The sequence below is a fragment of the Amblyomma mixtum genome, chromosome 6 (genome assembly GCF_055824585.1).
Source record: "Amblyomma mixtum isolate Tamu chromosome 6, ASM5582458v1, whole genome shotgun sequence".
Classification (NCBI taxonomy): Eukaryota; Metazoa; Arthropoda; class Arachnida; order Ixodida; family Ixodidae; genus Amblyomma; species Amblyomma mixtum.
The window spans coordinates 52,437,665-52,457,152 of record NC_143017.1 but is presented as its reverse complement, the minus strand read 5'-3'; the positions used below and the strand labels follow the sequence as shown (position 1 = coordinate 52,457,152).

Below are 19,488 nucleotides of genomic sequence, written 5' to 3'. Positions count from 1 at the left end.
TCAGATGATGTCAAATGTTTGGCATCCGCATGCGATTTTGATAGTACAGACAAAAAAAAAACTAAAACAATTCTCGTTGACGCTAGGAATTTCTCCTTTACAGATTTGTCAATTAAAGTAATCGATCCATGGTAAGCGCCGCAATCGAAAATAATTCAGTATCATTATAAAATGACATAAAATAAAAGTAGTTTCACACACTACAAGTAATGCAGCGCAAAAATTAACATACAACAGCATACAGAGCGTATGAAATGCCGCAGTGCGCGATAAGCAGAATTAAAATCTCAACTTCATTTAAAGGAAGAAACAGCACGACGAAACACGGACACACGAAGAAACGACACACACACGAGCGCTGACAGAACTGAAATTTTATTCTGGTGGAAAGACCCTTAAATAGAAAACATGAGGGGGTGGGTAACAGGGCTGCTGCAGCGATAACCGGCAGTCAGTGTGGTCGCGTCACAAGATGACAAAAATGCATTACCCACTAGCCCGGAACCTTGCTCTTCTCAACTTCATCCCACATACATACGCTGCTTTGCGCAAGGTGTGCTGCTTGCACAGTGTATCAGATTGCGTGCACATCGCCGAAAGAAGATAACGAGATGCGATTCGATGGGGAGAACATTCGATGCGCGCCGCTCTCTGTCACGCGACCCGAGTCGCCCTCATGTGAGCCGCGGTGGATAAGGTGCGCGGATCCTCGGCTGAGCCGCGCCCACTCCGACCGGTTGCGCAAGGCGACTCTTTCACCATAAAGACGGCGACGCACTCGAAGATGGAACCGTGCCAGAGCTCTCTCTCGCAGAAACAACCTCGCTTTACCTCCCCGATTTCCGTGCCCCAGATACGCGCTCCGGCGGCAGACGGGTGCATGCAACGCTGTGTTGGCGTTTAATGGTCTCAGAGCTGCACATGGTCTTATAAAAAAAAAAAATATACAGCCACCGCGGCTGTTGATGGCGATGAATGGTTGTGCACGTGAGCACTTGAGAAGGATACATCGACGACTGGACCCTCGTGGATATGGCTTCCGAATTATCGCTGAGCGAACTCTTGTCGTCAATACGTACTCCGTCCCTAACACAGTATGACTGGTGAAGTTTCGCTCAGAGAGAGAGAGAGAACTTTATTTACAAAGGAATTCGGGGCACGCCCCAGGGTCCCCGCACGACCCCACTGCACTCAAGTGTTTATGTTCCTGAGGTCCATAACACTGGCAGCACGGCCGGTGGCGATGGTCTGCACGGCCGGGTCCTCCGAATGCAGCAGGGTCTCCCAGTCCTCCCAGGTCTTGAGGTTCTCTAGGTCCCGCGGGGGAGGGTCCGCCGGGCAGAGGGAAAGGATGTGGAGGGAAGAAGCGAAGGGTTCTGGGCATAGGGCGCAAGCAGGAGTGGGGAAGGAGGGATGATAGTGGGTTAGGGTAAGGGGCGAGGGGAGAGTATGTGTTTGTAATCTGCGCCAGAGTGTTGCGTGTCTGTTATCTAGGGAGGGGTGGGGCGGGGGGTAGAGCTGGCGAGAGGCTCTGTATGCCTGGGTCAGCTCACTGAATGAGTGCATGCGATCCTTCGTGAATCCCCGATCCGAGGCCACCTGAGCCCGGTTTAAAGAACCTCGGGCTAAAAGGTTGGCGGCCTCGTTTCCGGGATTCCCGGAGTGCGAAGGCACCCATATCAGCTCCACTTGGCGGGGCGGGGGTGCATCGGGCGAGTCCAGTATGCCAAAAGCAGGGACATGAACTCGGCCTCGAGCAAAATTTAGAATCGCAGTTTTAGAGTCAGTTAAAATATACCGGGCTTCCGTGCGGGTTATAGCAAGTGCAATGGCGGCTTCCTCTGCAGCCTCTGGGGACGTATCTGGAGGGAGAGGTAGTGTGAAGAGGGTGGATGAAGAGGAGTCCACCGCAGCTGCTGTCGCTTCATCACCCGTGCAGGCAGCGTCCACCCATACGGCGTCCGGCTGGGGGCCGTACGCTCGATGGAGTGCCTTCGCACGGGCTCTGCGGCGCTGCTCATGGTGGGACGGGTGCATATTCCTCGGGAGCGGCCTGATGAGAAGCTCTCGGTGAAGGGATCGTGGGATGGCGAGAAGGGTTGGGTCGTTGGCCGGTATTTTGATTCCCAGGGAGTCCAGGATATACCGACCTGTGGAAGTTTTTGTGAGCCTGATGTATTGGGCCTGTCGGTGGGCCTCCACCAGTTCCCCGATCGTGTTGTGGAGGCCCAGGCCTAGTAATCTGTCTGTGGGTGTGTTGAGGGGAAGATGAAGTGCTACCTTGAATGCCTTGCGAATCAAAGCATCCAAAGCGTTTATGTCATGTTTGGATAGGGGTAAGTATGGGGTAGTGTACAGTACACGGCTGAGGACAAAGGCATGAATGAGGCGACATAGGTCGCGCTCCTTCATGCCTCTATGATGTCCCGAAACCCTGCGGATGAGGTGCGATATCGCGCCTGCAACCTGCTTGAGTTTCTTGAGGGTAGTGGTGTTTTTGCCATCGTTCTGGATGTGCAAGCCCAATACACGGAGGGTGCCAACCTCAGGTACCGGGTAACCATTCAATTCAATGGCAATGGGGGAGCGGGGACAGCGGTGGTTCTTAGGCCGGATGAGGAGCAGTTCGGACTTCTCTGGGGAGCAAGACAGTCCGATGGTCCGTGCGTAATTTTGGGTGAGGGTGGCTGCTTCCTGTAAGGTGTTCTCTATGTCGCCGTCACTGCCGTGGGTGGTCCACAGGGTGATATCGTCGGCATAAAGAGTGTGCTTGAGGTGGGGAATAGTTGCCAATTTCCGGGCGAGGGGTATGAGGGTTATGTTAAAGAGAAAGGGGGAAAGGACGGACCCTTGAGGGGTGCCGGTACTCTGAAGTGTGTAGGAGGTGGAAGACAGAGGCCCGAAGTGTATCTCAGCCGTGCGGTCAGTCAGGAATGCTTGAATGTAGGCATACGTGCGCACACCCACATTCAATGGGGATAGAGCAGTCATGATCGCCTGATGTTCAATGCGATCAAAAGCTTTGGAGAGATCCAAAGCTAAGACTGCCTTGGTGTGACCTGGAAGAAGCGGGTCAAAAAGGTCGTGTGTGAGTTGCAGCATGGCATCCTGTGCGGATAGATGAGGGCGGAATCCCACCATGCTATGCGGGTAGAGATTGTTGTCCGCCATGTGACTTGTGAGTCTCGCTAACACAACATGCTCGAGGAGCTTCCCGAGGCATGAGGTTAGCGAAATCGGGCGAAGGTTTTGAATGGTGAGTGGTTTGTTGGGTTTTGGTATAAATATTACCTTCGCGTGGCGCCAGGACTGCGGGAGGTTACCCTCCCTCCAGCACTGGTTGAAGTATTTCGTAATGTGGGTGATCGATTGGTCATCCAGATTACGGAGCATGGAGTTTGTGATTTGGTCTGCACCAGGTGCGGAGTTGGCGCGGAAAGTCAGGAGGGCCGCTCTGACTTCCGTCTCCGTGATGTCGGTGTCGAGTGTTGGATTTGCTTGTCCTGTGTAGTGCGGTAGAGGTATGGGGCCGCCTGGAGATGTGTATATGGTTTGAAGTGTGTCTAGAAGGGTGTCGGGATCGTCAATGTGTTCATGTGTGAGGCGTGTCACGTGGTGCTGTGCTGCTGATTTGGTGCGTGTGGGGTCAATGAGGTGTCGGAGGAGTTGCCATGCACGTTTGCTGGACAGGTTTCCGGCGATGCCGTCACATATCTGTCCCCAGTTGGATCGACAGAGCTCCTCAGAGTGCTGTTGGATTTGTGTCTGCAGCGCGGCCAGCCGCTTTTTAAGCGTTCTCTTGTGTTTGTTGCCTTTCCAGCGTTCCAGGATGCTGTGATAAGCCTCCCAGAGGTGGGCTAGGCGTGTGTCAAGGGTCGGTGTTTCGGTTGTAGTTTCAATGTGTCGTGTGTTGTGGTGAACGTCATGCTTGAGTGATTGCACCCATGCATCGATGTCTGCGATGGGAGTGTCTGGGAGGGCGGTGCGTGCAGCGCGAAAGGCATCCCAGTTAATGAGTTCGTGTGTCATATTTGCGTGACGGGGTGGTTTGTATGGGACAGTGATTTGTATAATGTAATGATCACTGCCCAGTGTATGTTGTGTTCTGTTCCAGGTAACGCCGCGGATACAGCGGCTCAGCGTCAGGTCCGGACTGGTGTCCATGCTGACACTGTTGCCGATCCGCGTAGGCGTCTGAAACGTGTTGTGCACAGTGAGTTGGAGGTTCTGCAGGAGCAGCCAGAGCCTGCGACCTCGATGTGTCGTGGTTGTGTATCCCCAGTCAGTATGCTGACTGTTGAAGTCCCCACCGATGAGTAGGGGATGTTTCCCTGCTAGATGATGTAGGTCTCGCAGAAGTGATTCTAGCGGGGCCATCGGCAGGGACGGGGGGTGGTATATGTATCCTCGTCAGACCCCGCGCACATTACCAGCCTAAGTGCCACTGGCAGTAAGAGAGTATGCTACGTAGTCATCTTTTAGGGAATTGTGTAGAGACAGGGGGCGCTTATTATAGCAGCTTTCCAAGTTGACTGCTTTGTCTAAATCAGCTTCGCACTCCCAGCGAACAAATACTAATATCTAAGCTTCTAACGCTCCGCCTTGAGTTTACCTGTAATTATGATTAGAATATGTATTCTGCCGCCTGTACCTTTAACTAAATTGAATCATAAAACGTTACTGCGCGTCACTGAAGGGCCACTGAAAGAATGAACTGCTGGACCTACGTTTTTTTTGTTTTGTTTTTTTTTTTAACACGATAGGTTTAAGGAGCTCGTGTCGTAGAAAATTCGGCGTTGCCGTCGCGTCGGCGTCTTCGTTGACCGGGATCGAAAAATCCACGAAAAATCCCCAGAGAAGCAACCTAGGAGGCAAATGGGTCACCTAGGTCACGTGCCATGGCGGCGTCATCACAATCTTCCAACCGGATAGCGAGCAAACTGCCCACCATGGCAGGTGAATGTTAAAGTAATGATTGGCCCCTCGGGAGGAGCAACCTGGGTCGTACAAGGTCAACCGGTGGATGCACCTGGCATCGCAGGGCAGTGACGCATCGCTCAACCGCCGCTTCAACAATTCGCCAGGAGGGGTATGAGGACTCCAGGGATATATGAATGTAGAGAAGGACCAGTTCTGCATATATGGGCATTAAACAATTACTGCCTGGGGGAATACCGGCTATACTTCAGGTGGGTTCTTTATGTCACACAGATGCTGACTTAAAAAGAATTACAGGAATCGATGCACAGGAACGGGAGTTATTCAGTGAAGAAATTTCAAAATACAAGCAAACAAAACGCTGCCCTCAACTCGATTTTGGCGGGGCTTCCCACTCCTATTTCGCTCTCCCAATGACGGCACCTGGCGCAACCAATCAAAACAGCCAGCCAGAGCACGTCGCGGAAGTTTGTAATCCATGGTTGCCTGCTCTCTGTGAGACTGGCAGCGTTGTTTCCATGCCAGAGCGCCCCTGGTGGTGTATTTTTATTTTACTTGCTTTGCAGGGCTTTTATCTAAGACAAACAAATTGTTTTTGTTGATCTAATATAAAACGCAGACAAGTGACAAAATGTGTCTCTATTTATTCACACAATTTGCAGGATATTTACTGTTTGTCCGGACATCAAGCTCGCGCCAGGTGATGTCATATCCGCTGCTAAAAACCCGCCACTGTGTGGCGACACCATCAGAGCCATGAAGTTGTTTTTGGGAGGACATTAAAATATTAAAAAAAACGGAATATACGCGGTATTACCGACGTTATTAGCACCATTATAACACACTGTATGCAATCAACAGGCAAAACAGTTAACTAAGATTGTGTTTCTGGGCCCCTTTAAGGTGGAGCCTAGGAGTCCCCTCAATTTTTTTTTTGTACGCGTCTATGGGGACACCCAGACATTGCACAAGGCTGACAAACGAAATTTTTGCTTTGATCTGAACAGGTCACACCAGAGCTGCTTGCCTGGTGCCCAATGTCAGTACAGTTCCACGCAGTGAAATGAAAGCTGACTTACCCACAGCCTCTACGCTGCTCGCTTTCCTATACAACCGGAGGGAATAAAAGCACGCCGGGAGCGAGGAGCATAGAGAAATAATGAACAAGGCACAAAAGACGACGCCCGCGCGGCACACAAAGCCGCGAACGACGTTTCGGCTCCCGCAAAGCGGCCGCTCGCGGGAGCCCCACGCGCGTCGTTGTCTTCGGAGACTTTTTGCTCGGAAGCCCGCCCGCGGCAGCCCAACAGTACTTTTATATTATTACATTGTTCGTCGCGTAAGCTGGAGCTGCCGTTTCTCTCTTCACTTGGAGCTTTGCGGGAGGCGGGACGGTACTTTGTTTTTTTTTTTTACTTTCTGCCACGATCGATCTCCTTACGAGACGAGTTTTTTTCTCGAGCCAGCGGCTCCGTGAAACTAAATGGCTCTCGATGGATGCAGCGTCGGCCGCTTTGTAGCTGTGGACGCGCTTCAAGTAAGCAGGCAGAAGGGAAGAAAGAAGAAGAGGGAGGGAAGGAAGAAATGTAAGAAATAAAAAAAGAACGTGGTGGATGGCGTCTCGAGGACCATTTTCATCCGCTGTTGAGCCCCCCACCCCCTCCGTGCACACACACTATAACAAACTGTAACAAAGTCTTAGCCACATATGAGAGAGCCCCCCTTTCTTTCCTCTCGGATTAGAGAGAGGGAGGCTCTCTAAAACACTGATCCTGGTGTCCGACGCTTCGCCACTCCTTACCAGTACTTTGTCGTTGACGTTTTGGACGAGGAGTTGCCAGAGGATGTGCTCGTGGCCTGTCAGTGTATGACAGTGAGTTAAAACTGCGCGAACGAAAAATTCGACTCATTTTGTGTTCTGAAATAAAAGAAGTCTGTGATCGTCCGTGTTGTAAGTGCGGGCTTATGTTTCGAAAGCGTTTTCTTCTTTTTTCTTTTGCTACGCAGTTGGAACACATTATAGTATGATGCTCGGGAGGTCTTGTAAGAAGGTGCGCAACTCTCCTTCCAGTCAGTTCGCAACGTCTCTTGTGTTGGAGCAGTTTGCGTGGTATGGCAAGAGCGACACCGGGGCAAGAGTGATACCTTTTTTGTCCGAAGAAGCCAGGGGAGCAAAGCACGGTGAGGAGGTTGTGCTATCCCTGTGTGGTGCCATTTTGGTGCCAAGGATACTTGCTCAAAAGGAGGCACAAACTGCTGCAACGGGCGCTGAAATCTGTTCTAGGAATAACTCTGGAGGGAACGCTTAAGTTCCGCCTTAAGGGTATGGACTAGTTTGTATGGGTTAATGATATGTGCGGTATTGGTCACTCTCCACTATACACAACCACCGAACTCTGATACCAGATGTTCGCCCGTTGTAAAGGGTGTGACCGCGACACCACCCTAGCAAAAATTCTGATAGGATAAACTGTTAAGAATCCTATCAGTTCTGTCTATTGCATTATGAAACGATACAACTAATACACTGATAAAATTCCTTTTAGTTCTATTCTGGATGTATCAGCGTTATTCTGCGTATATAAGTCTATCAGTGTATTAGAGTATTCGTATTAGTGTACCAGATCTATGGCGCCTATCAGTACCTATGTGTGTTGTATAGGTGTAGTATGTGCATCGAGGAGAAACAAGCTTTCTCGACAGCCAAGAAAATAAGTAAAAAACAATCTTTCTGTATTATCACAAAAGGCAGTACATATAATTCAAATGATGAAGCAAACAATTTGTGAAGGAATGCATAATAAAAATCTACACAACAAAATTAATGTACCAAGCAGTTCATAAACGACTGATAAATTGATCACATTTAAAACAGCAAAGGTTTTTACATTGAATAACAATGAAACCCACATCATATTCACACCTGCCTTGTCCTGCAGGAAACAAAAAAAAATGCTGTGAAGAAAGTATTAACCCAATAAAAATCAACCACACCAACAGGAGGAGTGACAGAAAGTATTTCAAAACACTGCATATCCTGCAAGTTGTAAACCATAAAACAAACGAAAGGAGCCAAGGGCGTCCGCAGAACTTTTTCCAGGGGGGTGCACCCGATGTCTGGAGATGGGGGAGGCGGTAGGTTTGTAGTTGTTTTCTACTAGGGCATAAATAATGTCCGTAATTCCAAGGGGGGGCAACCGCCCCCCCTTGCCCCCCCTTCCGGACGCCCATGAAAGGAGCCACTGACTAGAAATTCACTGTAAATGAACACATACCTTCTCGTCAAGAACACAACAGGAATAGCAGAAGGGTGATCACATTTAAAACAGGAATAATATTTTCGCATTAAACAGTAAAAGCTTGAGCCCAGAGTAGCAGGCAATAAAAGAAAACAGCTATAAGCAAACTACAAAAAGCAATCAACATCAACCACAGAACAAGTGGAGAAAAAAAATGCAAAATACACACGAAACGGAAGCAAACTTTGACTAGGAATTTACACCAGTCCTTTTCCAATTCGTGAAACATGTACCAACCAGCCCGTATTTGCCCTCTTCTGTAATATTCTACCGGGCTTTATTAGTGTGTCAGTTGGAATTCTATATGTTGTATGAGGATCTCTGTTTTCTGTAAAAGACTGATACATCATCCTATCAGGTCTTGTACATGGCACAGTGAGATCTATCTGCTCCCTACCAGTCTGGTACAGAGTTCTATGGGTCAGGTAGGAATATAAATCAGACTAATAGAAGGACCTGTATGACCTATACATACTTTTAAGAGACTTGTAGAAATTTCTATCAGTTTTTTTGCTAGGGCATCATCATCATCACCAGTGAGGCTTGTGAGACCCAGACTTCCCTTCCCGAGCAACCTCCCGGGATTTTTCGTTGAGGCCGTCGACGATGACTCCGGGTTTTCAACTGAACGGGGCCCTTAACGGTAAAAATGTTTGTCTACTTCCAAGCGCCGTGGCACTAAAATCGATGCAGCATGTGCTGTCTGTGTAAGATTCAATATAATAGAAATAGCGGCCATCATAGAAACGGTTTCACTCGCGTGATCTGCACAGATGGATGTCGCCAGATTAGCACTCCCTGTATCTGGTTTGGAGATTAGCGGCTCAGTATCAGGAGGCGCCACCATAAATGGCTGCTATCATAGTTTGCGAACGGGGTGTGCTTTAGAGTGCGGCCTTTGCTTTCGCTCTAGGGTCAGTATCACTGAAGTCACAAGACATCTCAAGGTCGCCCTGCTTTTACCACGTCTAAATTATAGCGAAGGAGCGTGCAGTCAGTACCGGCTATAGCGTGGTTAAAGCGTTATGGCGAGTCAGAGGAGTCCGCGAGGGAGTTTTTTTCAAACGTGAGCTGGCGCGCTATATGGTACCCTGACTTCCATCTGCGACGCAGGGAGGCGCCACCATCGCCAAAACTCCGATGCGGCGCCATGCAAATGGTTCATCGCAGCGGCCGAAGCGTTTATGTCTCAACCCCCACCCGAGAAGCATGGGAGACTGCCCTCCTCAACTGCTTTACACTGGAGTCCCAAAGGGCTATAGTAAAGCGGGCGCGAGACGGGGCCTCGTCGTACGGTGTCCCGGACTAAGGATACGGACCATGTAGCGGGGTCTTCTGACCCCCAAACTCTCTTTGAGTATATAAAAAACAAGTTTTTCACCACCACCACGTCTCAACCATGTAACCGCGGCTCGTGACGACGTCCGCCCGTTGGACCTATGCGGAGAAATATGGAATTCGACCTCGACCTCTAAAGGCACGTAGAGAGGCGGTTAGGCAGTCGTCGCGCTTCCCCAGTGGGTGTCCCGTCCGCTGAACGGTGCGCCTCCGCGCTCTTCAGAGAGCAGTGCCCGTGCGGACACCCATCTTAGCCCCGCGCCTACGCGCGCCAGCGTAGCCAGCGTAGCGCCAGCGCCAGCGTAGCAGGAACGGCCTCAAACGTGGACATGTGCGTAACCCAGCGGTGCGCAGCGCCACTCAATGTTCATGATGCTATCAAGAAAGAAATAACTGAGAAGAAAAAGAAATAGCAAATGGATGAAATAGACAAAATAACTGAAACAAAGAATGAAACAAAAGAAATAGGCTCACTGGCACAGAAGCTGTTTGTTTGTTTGTTTGTTGGGGTTTAACGTCACAAAGCGACTCGGGCTATGAGGGACGCCGTAGTGAAGGGCTTCGCAAATTTCGACCACCTGGGGTTCTTTAACGTGCACTGACATCGCACAGCACACGGGCCTCTAGAATTTCGCCTTCATCGAAATCCAGCCGCCGCGGCCGGGATCGAACCCGCGTCTTTCGGGCACAGAAGCTATAGCCTGGATTCAGAATGCAGCTCGATCTGTGTCGATATCCTGGGATCCTGGATATCGTCAGCAATAAGTCCACCTTGCACACAGTCAGTTACAAAATACGCCCCCCCCCCCCCCCCCCCCCCCCCCTCCCACACTGCACAGTCTTGCCTTTCTACCGCGAGAAGGGGGATTTAATAAAGCCCGAACAAGGATATACAGCACAGGAGCCTACATGTACCGTGTTAATATGTATACGCTCCCTAATATACAGTCGCTGCCCGCCCCGCATAGTCCTCAACATTCCGTGTGCTTCGTATAGGTGGCCCCATATAGTTCGAATAGCCTCGCCCGTCAAGGTCGGCTCCGAGCCTCTGTCACATTAATGGCTGCACCAAGCTCACCACAGCTGTGGACACGTGCCCCTAGAAAACGTGCCGTCAAACAGCTCGCGTTTGCGGCGTCTCTCCTGTTACTATACTTGGAAAGTAGAATAACACCTGCGGTGCGCCCACACGATGCGAGTCTCGTGTGCACAAACTCTAGCGCCTGCACCAGCGGTCAGGCGTATTCGTAGCCTGATATCGAAGAATAAACCTACAGACGGATACAGCTCAAGTAGCAAGCGACAGATATCCCTCAAAGCAGATCCTCCAGTCATGGTGTCAACCGACTGTCAAGACTCCTCGGTTAATCCGATTAATCCGTGGCTATATTTCAGGTTATAGCAGATTTAAAAGGACCGGTCACGGATGAGAATCGGTCGGCGCCATTGGCTGGAAAGGGCTCCATTGAGGTGCATTTGCCGCTTCGTTCTTTAGTTGTATCCGACTAAAGCTTCTTTGCGTCCACACCACATCGACTGAGGTTCAGCATAATGCCTGCTTTGACACAGAACAGCTAGAGACTCAGGAAGAGGTCCCCCCCTCCCCCCATTCCTCCAGAGGGGCGGCGCAGTCTCCAACTGCTTGCACTCAGATCAGAGCTTTGAAAAACAGCAATTATATTCAATTCTGTTTATGAGCATGATTAGCAGAAGTGGAAAAGACTGTGCCCAATCTTTTATAATGCAGTCGATCACTCCTCGTGTTTAAATCTTTATAGAGCTACCTATCTAAATTTAAGTTTTGTATGCATTAAATGCACCATTGAAAGTGCGAAATAAAGAAAAATATAAACAAAGAAAAAAAGCAACAAATATTTCTATAAAACTTGAAACAAACTGGAAGTCTTCCCCTCCCTCGCCGCTTAGAAAAAAGTTTTGCAGTTCCCACACGGAATCATATACCCAATTTCACGGTAAATGCAAAGACTGCGTTGAAATGAATATTTTTATAAAGATATAAAATGCCCCATAACATATGGGGCTTTCGGCCTTTCCCATGGCGACGAATTGATCACATGTAACAAACGAAAATGTGCGCAGCTATACGGAACTGTATACAATTTGCTGCATAAATATATTAAGCGGTACAAATTGTGCAGGTTTGCAAAACAATACATGATTGTTAGTCAGCGGCCGTCCTGTTTAACGTATACCTATTTAGTTGCCCTTGTTTTAATTGCGCTGTTTTTCGTTTGTCAACTATTTCGAAATGCCTATTTGACAATGCCTGCCAAAGTTCATGAAAGGGACACGGCCCGCTGCGGTGACTCAGTGGTTAGGGCGCTCGTCTACTGAGCTGGAGTTCCCGGGTTCGAACCTGGCCGCAGCGTTTCGACGGAGGCGAAACGCAATGCGCTGTCAGTGCACGTTAAAGATTCCCAGATGGTCTAAATTATTCCGGGGCCCTCCACTACGGCACCTTTTTCTTCTATCACTCTAATCTTCCTCCCTTTCCTTACGGCGCGGTTCGGGTGTGCACCGAAATGTGAGACAATTACTGCGCCATTTCTTTTCCTCAAAAACAAGTTTATAACACAATTTTCAGTTTTTACGCGGACGCGGCAGGACGAACGTTAGCGCTCATCCACACAGGAATATCTTATGCTCTCCGTCCGTGTCATTATTTGCCTTATAGCAATCTACGCCCCTTGCCTAAACCCCCCCCCCCCCCCCCCCCCCCCCCCCCCGCCCTCTTTTGTATAGCATTCCCTTAAGCCCAAGCCGAAGCTGAAGATTCCGACCTGCGACGTGCCATGTTCCGACAGCGGTGGTCCCGTATAACACATCCATCAAGCAGCAGCCGTCGGTACAAAAACGACTCGGGCACGCATGACACTTTCGGGGTTGGTGCGAACGACGCCGCTGAGTCACGCTAATTCTAGGCACCTATTTTAAACCGCCGCGCTGTTCCTCTCCCTCCACCCCCGAACCAGTTCGCACACGAGATAACAATTCCGGAGCGACAACCCGGCTTGTTGGCAGCAACCATCGGAGCTCAAAGCCGAGAAAAACTCCTTGCGTGGCGTTTAATGCGAGACCGAAAATAGCGAGAAAGTGAATAGCTGAAAGCGTACTGCAATAAGGGGTAACGGGGAGGGGCACAGGTGTTCGCCCCGGCCTTCGGTCATCCCAAAGTGTGCTACCGACCTCATGAATACCGTACTTTCCTTCTCACCCGCACTGCCATCGGTCGTACGAAGTGCAGCCAGACTCACACCCATGCGTAAACAATCGTAACTGTAGCACTGCATGAAAGCGCCAGTTTGCCAGGATAGGAGAAACGAAGCGTAATAACACGACCCTACAGACGCAGCAAGTGGGAAACCACGCTCCTTTCTCTGAGGGCTGTACGCTGGGAGGGGTAAACAGCGATACAGGCACACACGACACAGTGCAGTCGGCTCATTTTACTTACCACCACAAACGGCACGCGAGTTACCTAACCAGCCATATTCCGGCCACTGCCGACGCCACGAAAAACAGCGTGGAACGGCAATGCGGATTCATGCGTAGTGCAGTGGCTATGTGGTAAATGTCCACGGCTAAAATATGAAATATTCACGCGAAGTGATCGAGTCGCTCATTTCCCGCCTTCTGCAGAAGCCTCGAGGGCGAGTGCACGGCCACAGCGTTGTGTGCGAGGTTAACAGCAAGAATCTTTTGTGTTGAGTAACATATGCAAGCGCCCCTGGATATTTCTTCCAACGTCAACGAAATCCGCGCATCTGCGGGGCATCAATTGCCGCATAGCACTGCGGGTGACACGTGAGCATGCACGACGCCACTAATGAGGCCAGGGCAAGGACCGAAGGGTCGTAAAGTCCGAATTTGACTGCGGACGTGTGTACCTTATAAACTAGTAACAACGCGGGGTCCGGCCGGGATTATCCACATAACAGCGATATCAACGGCCAGGTAAATCGACCGTGCGATTCCGCGATCTACCTACAGCGGCCATACTTAAATGCTTGCGCGCAAAATAATTATCGCCCCTGTTTCAGAAAGCGCCCACAAAACAACAAGGCCCGGAACCAGAGCGTCGTCTGCGTTAAGTCGCGTAGCTGAACGCTCGATCCGGCGCCCATGACTTTTCTATACTATAAAAAAACAAAAAATGCTGGTACTGTATCTGGTGAAACACGGGTGGTCAGTTGGGACAGCCGGCGCACCCACTCGTAAACAGAAAACTACTGCGACACACATAACCGCGATGCTCCTCTGTTACGCTAGGCAACAGCAGCTGACTGACGCACGTTTTGCCTCGTTCGACAAGCGTTATCATCTCGCTTAACTGTTTTCTCTCTTCCGTCCTCCACCAGCCGCGCCTCTCTTTAGCCTCCACGCAAATACAGAACACCAAGCTGCCTCGGAGAAAAATTCTTGGCTGCGCGAGTGCTTGGGTGCAAGCCAACTCCGACAAATCGTCGTCTGTCTTACCGAGTTCGGTCCGACACGCTTCCGGAAACGCCGCAAATACCTACGTACACGCAACGCACCTCTGCGCTAGTGCAGTCAGCCGAGTGCCACCTAGGAGACCAACAAAACCGAATTTCTCATCGAAGTTCGTTGCCCCCACAACTGTGCACAGCGAGGAGTAATTACGCTAGTTACTTGAACCGTCAACTAATTTTGCGTAGGCCATAAAATGAGAGCAAATGAGAGCCCGCTGGTTTAAATTTCGTTGCCGTGGGCATTTTGGCAAGCGGTCTTATGTTATCTACAAACAACGCTATGCATAGACGATGAGGGCAGAACACGGCGAACAAGCTTACGAAAGTAGCGAACACGCACAAGCGGTCACTAAGCGACAGCATACGTTGCCATTACAGCGGTATTCCGATGTAAGTACAATATTACTCAGCTGTCGTCTAACACTGACCCATAGTTCGGTAAGTCTTGCTCCATGACGATGTTAAACTTCGAGGACGTGGCAACGCAGATATATGATCAATCCTACACCATTGAAAGCTCACCACAGAGCAAGCTAATATAACAGGCATATCTAATGCATTCCGTACGCGACCACCAACCGTTCATATTGGTGCACGCTTTCATCACTGCAAACATCCGGTCCTTCGACACGGTACTAAATCAAGTGGTAGTAAAACTATCCAAGAACGGTGAAATGTTTCATATAGTAATATATAAACGAGACAAGGAGGTGATATTGCCCAACTACTTCACCAGCCCAACGCCACAAAACGGCCAAAAGGCCGGCGCTGCTTGCAATGAAGAGAGATTTGACACACACCTGTAGACAAGGCGCGCGAACGCAAAGATGTTTTATGAAAGCGTCGAAAAGAAGTGTGCATGTTTGTGTGGCAGGTGCGCTATGTACACAGAAGGCAGTGGGAAACACCCACGATCACGACAGTTCGACCGGGCTTGCGTCCAGCGCTTCTCGGAGCGCCCGGTTGTGCGCTCGCACTAGCGCGTTCTCGTCGGCCAACTTGCGGATTTCGTCCCGGAACACGGCCATCTTTTGCTGGGCCTGCTCCTCGGAGTCGGTCGCCGGTCGCGCGTCGGCACCCGTCTGGGTCTGCGCGTCGGCACGAGCATTCCGCGCAGCCCTCAACTTCAGTTCGAGCTCCTCCACACGCTCCTCTAACAACAGGTACTCCTGAACGAGTTCGGCTTTGCTCATCGAGTTGAGCCGCTCGGCGTGCACATCGTCGTAGGCCTCGGAGAACTGCTTCTGCAAGAAGTCCTCTTCGTCCTCAGGCGAGCTGTAGAACTCGTCCGAGGAGTCCACACTGTCGTTGAGGCTGTTCTCGCGGTGCCGGTGGTGGCCGTTCATGCTCTCGTAGTCGGGTTCCTGGACGCAGTGGTCCTCCATAAGGAACTGGGTCGTGTTGTACGGCGCCACAGGCTGCCCGTGCGCAAACATGCGTTGACGGAGGCGGTTGGCGCGCCGCGACTCACGTTCCTCCAGCTCTCGGCGTTCCTCCCACGACAGCTTGTAGTACGGCTTCCACTTGCGTTTCTTGCTTTTCCCGCGACGGTTCTTCTTCTTCCTTCCTCCGCAGGAATTAGAGCGAACGAGCTTCTCGGGACCGATCGCTTCGTCCTCGCGATGCGCCTCGAGATCCACGGCTCCGATGCAGTCCGTCTGCACATCACTGGGTGGAGCCACTGGCGCGGAGCAGCAGCTTCCGGCAATGGGGCCGTTTCCGGTTGTCTGCTCGCCGTCGGTCGACAGGGCGCCCCCAACGACAAGGCCTTCGCAAGGCGTTTGCACTTCGCCCATGACACGCTTAAAATATACTCACATCTAACACATTCAGGTCCAAAAATGAAAAATCCGCTGTCATCTGAACGTATCCGATAAAAGAAAAAAAAAATACCTCGGGAGGAGGCCAAGCTCGCACTGATAGCACGATCTGCACCAGCCGACGCGCGGCGCAGAAATACGCTAGCGCCCCGTTCGTTGTCTAGTTTGGTAGGTTTTGTCACTGCTAAGACGGCGCGACAAAAAGTAGTGCTAGTCAAATGGTGCTCTTTTCTCTATTTTCGCTAAGTTTGTTCGTGTCGATTTAGTCACATTCAAAGCTTATTTAGTCATCTCTGTACTATTCATAAGTGTAACGCCACGTTAACACATTATGTTGCGATGTGGACGCGCAGGAACACAAGCGTGCCACGAGACGAGGAAGCTGCGGATTGTCCGCGTGTGTTGCGGTGGTGGCCATTTAAGCAGCTCTGTATGGTGCGCGGAATTTTCGCTCTGGACGAGTAGTTTCAAGTGCCTCGCCTGCATTTTCGGACTCGGGAAGGACTCCTGCGATCGCGCCAGCGAGCTGCTTTGTTCTGGATTACCGGGGCCCCATCCGCCGGGTAAAGAGACCAGCCGGCCGCCGCAGCACAGCCAAGATGGCAGACATTTTTGCGAGGCGGCGATGGCGGAGGTCGAAAATTTCGATCAGATAAGCCATTCCCGTCTTTAACACGTGCAGTAACGCGAGCTGCTATTCGTGTTTGTGTACCGCGGCGTAGAGTGACGCAAGATGCGCATTCCCAAGTAGAGTTAACTTGCAATTTAACCTGATAAGGCTCAATGTGAACGCGGTTGCAACACTGGGAGAGGGGAAGGGCGATTGTAGTTTCCCTAGCGGAACATGGGAAAGGGCGGTACCGTTGACGCTGGGAGGAAAGAGGGCAATGGGAAAACAAAGCAAAAAAAAAAGGGGGGGGGGGGGGGGACGCGTAGTTACGCGTTTGCTTATTCCTCTTAGCGCTCTTGAGACATAGCGGCGTAACTAGCATGCACTCGTATTTTTCGCTCGACTGCGATTCGATTGAGTTGCGCGTGATTCCGCTTTCACGCGTTTGCCCAGGAACTAACGGCTCTCGCATTTGATTGTGTAACGCCACCCCTCATTTCTAAGGGTGCGAGGAAACGCGGTACTCATCATGTCTCCGCACTACCCTTCCGGGACCATATGTTGATTGTCTTGAATAGCATCGACGCAAAGAAAAAAAAACAGCAAATAAACGACCTACGTTTTGCGGCGCAGGTATATCGCATCGCTCGTCGCAAGCGTACGAAGACAATAAACATCCCTGCTTGTTTTGTATCCCTCTCTCACTCTCGCTGGCCCTCGCCTCCGCTTCGTATGTGGCACGGCCGGGATTATCGGGCGGGGCGAGTGCGAGCTGATCGGCTCCGCTCTCTGGTGTCCTTCGGGCCGCGCTCAACGGGCCTGCCTGGTGGACCGTGGACATGCTGATGTAGTACTGCAACACAAGGCGCCGCTGCCGCCTCCTTTACCGTTCTCTATACGCCCTGAATAGCCGCGACGACTCTTTTCGCGGGGCGCTCACGCGTCTGTCTCGGTTATGCCCACGCGCAGCACTTATCGGCGCTGAACATCACGGTAACGCCTCTGACTGCACCGTGCATTGCGTAGGGCTGCGCAGCTGATATTCCAAAAACGAGTTGCTACGGCGAGCGTCACAATTTCCTACACATCGATGGGATTTCGGGGGGATTTTCATGCGGTTTTCTCTTTGAACCAGTTAAAACGAGGCGTAAGTTGAACCGTACGGATGGCCGCACGGTGTACTTAACTTTGCCTTGAGCAGATGACCTCGTTTGATCATAAGCCGCTGCTTTATTATTTTTTTCTTCCTGTTCGAAGCTCGCAGCCGCACGTTAACTGACCTTAAGGAAAAAAAGTAGCTTAAGGTTAGCTTACAAATCTCAAAGCTTCGCGCCCCTCCCTAGCTTTCGATTTGAACCTGAACAATGTGTAAGACATACTGAAAAACCTGAGCTCAAAAGGCAGACGATGGAGTCCGGTTTACCCTTCGCTGTCCATATTTCGAGTGGTGTTTGTTAGAGCACGATTCATAAAGGGTTTTGAGCGGACCCACCGGTGTTGGACCTTTTTAAGCAGCGATTCTTGAATGAAGCTGCTGAGGACAAAAACAGCCGTTTGCTCCGCCACACACGTCCTCCCGATGAAGTTCACAGCTGCCGCGTATCGTTCTCGTAGCAGACGAAACGTGTTGCGCGATACCCGAGCGCGCGTCGTCTGAAATGCGCAAAAGGGCCGAGGCGCCATCCACGCTGCAAACAAGGCGGGCGCAGCTGGTTGTGTTTTATGTGGAGGGTGCCCGCGCTTCTGATCGGTTTTTCGCGTATAGTGTGGCTCGTTTTTTTTTTTCGTGTTTTGTTGGACGCGTCGCTAGCCGTAACGTATCACATGCGCAACGCGTGCATTCTTTGTTTCGTCTGTAGTGGAATATAACCACGTCGTCTGCGTCCGCGAACCTTGTAATTAGTAGTGCTCTGCATAGTGACCGCACTTGAGGAAGGCAGGGATCCCGAAGGAGCAGCGCTTGTCCGTTGTTGGTTGGAGGTTGGGGGGGGGGGGGGGGGGGTGTTATCGCCGAGACAACGCGCGATTCGGGCGAATGAGCGCGGCGCGCTCGACGCCAGCGAAAGCGGAAGGTCGCTGGAGGGGGAGGGATGGCAGCGTAGCTTGCGAGGCTGCGCTCGGCACGTAGGCCCGCTGCAGGCAGCTTCGCGTGACGCTGCCGCCGACTGACCTTTTTGTCGCGCGCGCGCCTTTTCGGGCTCGTTGTGCGGGCGCTGCTGCAGAAGCGACATTTTTCGCCGTGCTTTCCGCACTGAGAGCGTAAGCGTTACGAAACGAACTGTATTTGACGATGAAGTGGTGGTGGTTATAAAAGTGCAAAACTTCCGCAGCCGATGCGCTTTGTGAAAGGCGTCGCGCAACCAGTACTGACGGCCGCTGTGGTCGGTGATGCGTGTTAACCCGCCTCCACGCCCCAACCTGGCATAATCTCTCTCGCCCCCTATTTTTTTCACGTTTGAAAATCACTTTAACTGTGGACAGTGCAGGTGACTATCATACGTCCTTCGGCCCGCGCAAACATTGGCAGAGAAGTCCCAATTCTTCCGAAACCTGCCTTTGGAGATCGGAATTGGCTGTTGGGACATCAGCCGTTTCTCATCCATCTCACCGTCCTTGTGACTGCATTAATACGTGTTCGCACCGAGCAGAGGTACCTCAGATTATGCCAATTCTGAATAACGCGTTCAAATCAGGTCGTAACATGTGACTGACAAGTGTCCCCATTGTGGTGCTGCGCCAGACCATGCAGTGTGACGAAAAACACTCGCTGTGGACTTGCCCGGCTACAGCCTCCGTGAGACGACGCTTTCTAAGGAAGGGAGGCCTGCGATGGGACGTTGCAGGCAACTATCGCCAGTGGACTCATGATAATCGCTTTATCAAGAACTTTTGCCACTTTTTAAGCGATGCTTGTTTACACACCTTCTTCTAACTTCCTCTACCTTTCTCATTATGCCTAATGGCAAACATCT

The 19,488-nt window shown here is 51.1% G+C and overlaps 1 protein-coding gene across 1 annotated transcript; it reads right to left on the bottom strand.

The window, feature by feature from the left end:
• Positions 1-14,889: 14,889 nt before the first annotated feature.
• Hexim (Hexamethylene bisacetamide inducible) lies at positions 14,890-16,062 on the bottom strand. The gene has a single exon (XM_089547943.1). It carries the CDS (start codon positions 15,880-15,882, stop codon positions 15,001-15,003), a length of 882 nt encoding a protein of 293 aa, XP_089404069.1. The 5' UTR covers positions 15,883-16,062; the 3' UTR covers positions 14,890-15,000.
• Positions 16,063-19,488: the final 3,426 nt, after the last annotated feature.

Coding starts and splice junctions, on each gene's coding strand:
- Hexim (XM_089547943.1), bottom strand. CDS start 15,882: ATGGGCGAAGTGCAAACGCCTTGCGAAGGCCTTGTCGTTGGGGGCGCC.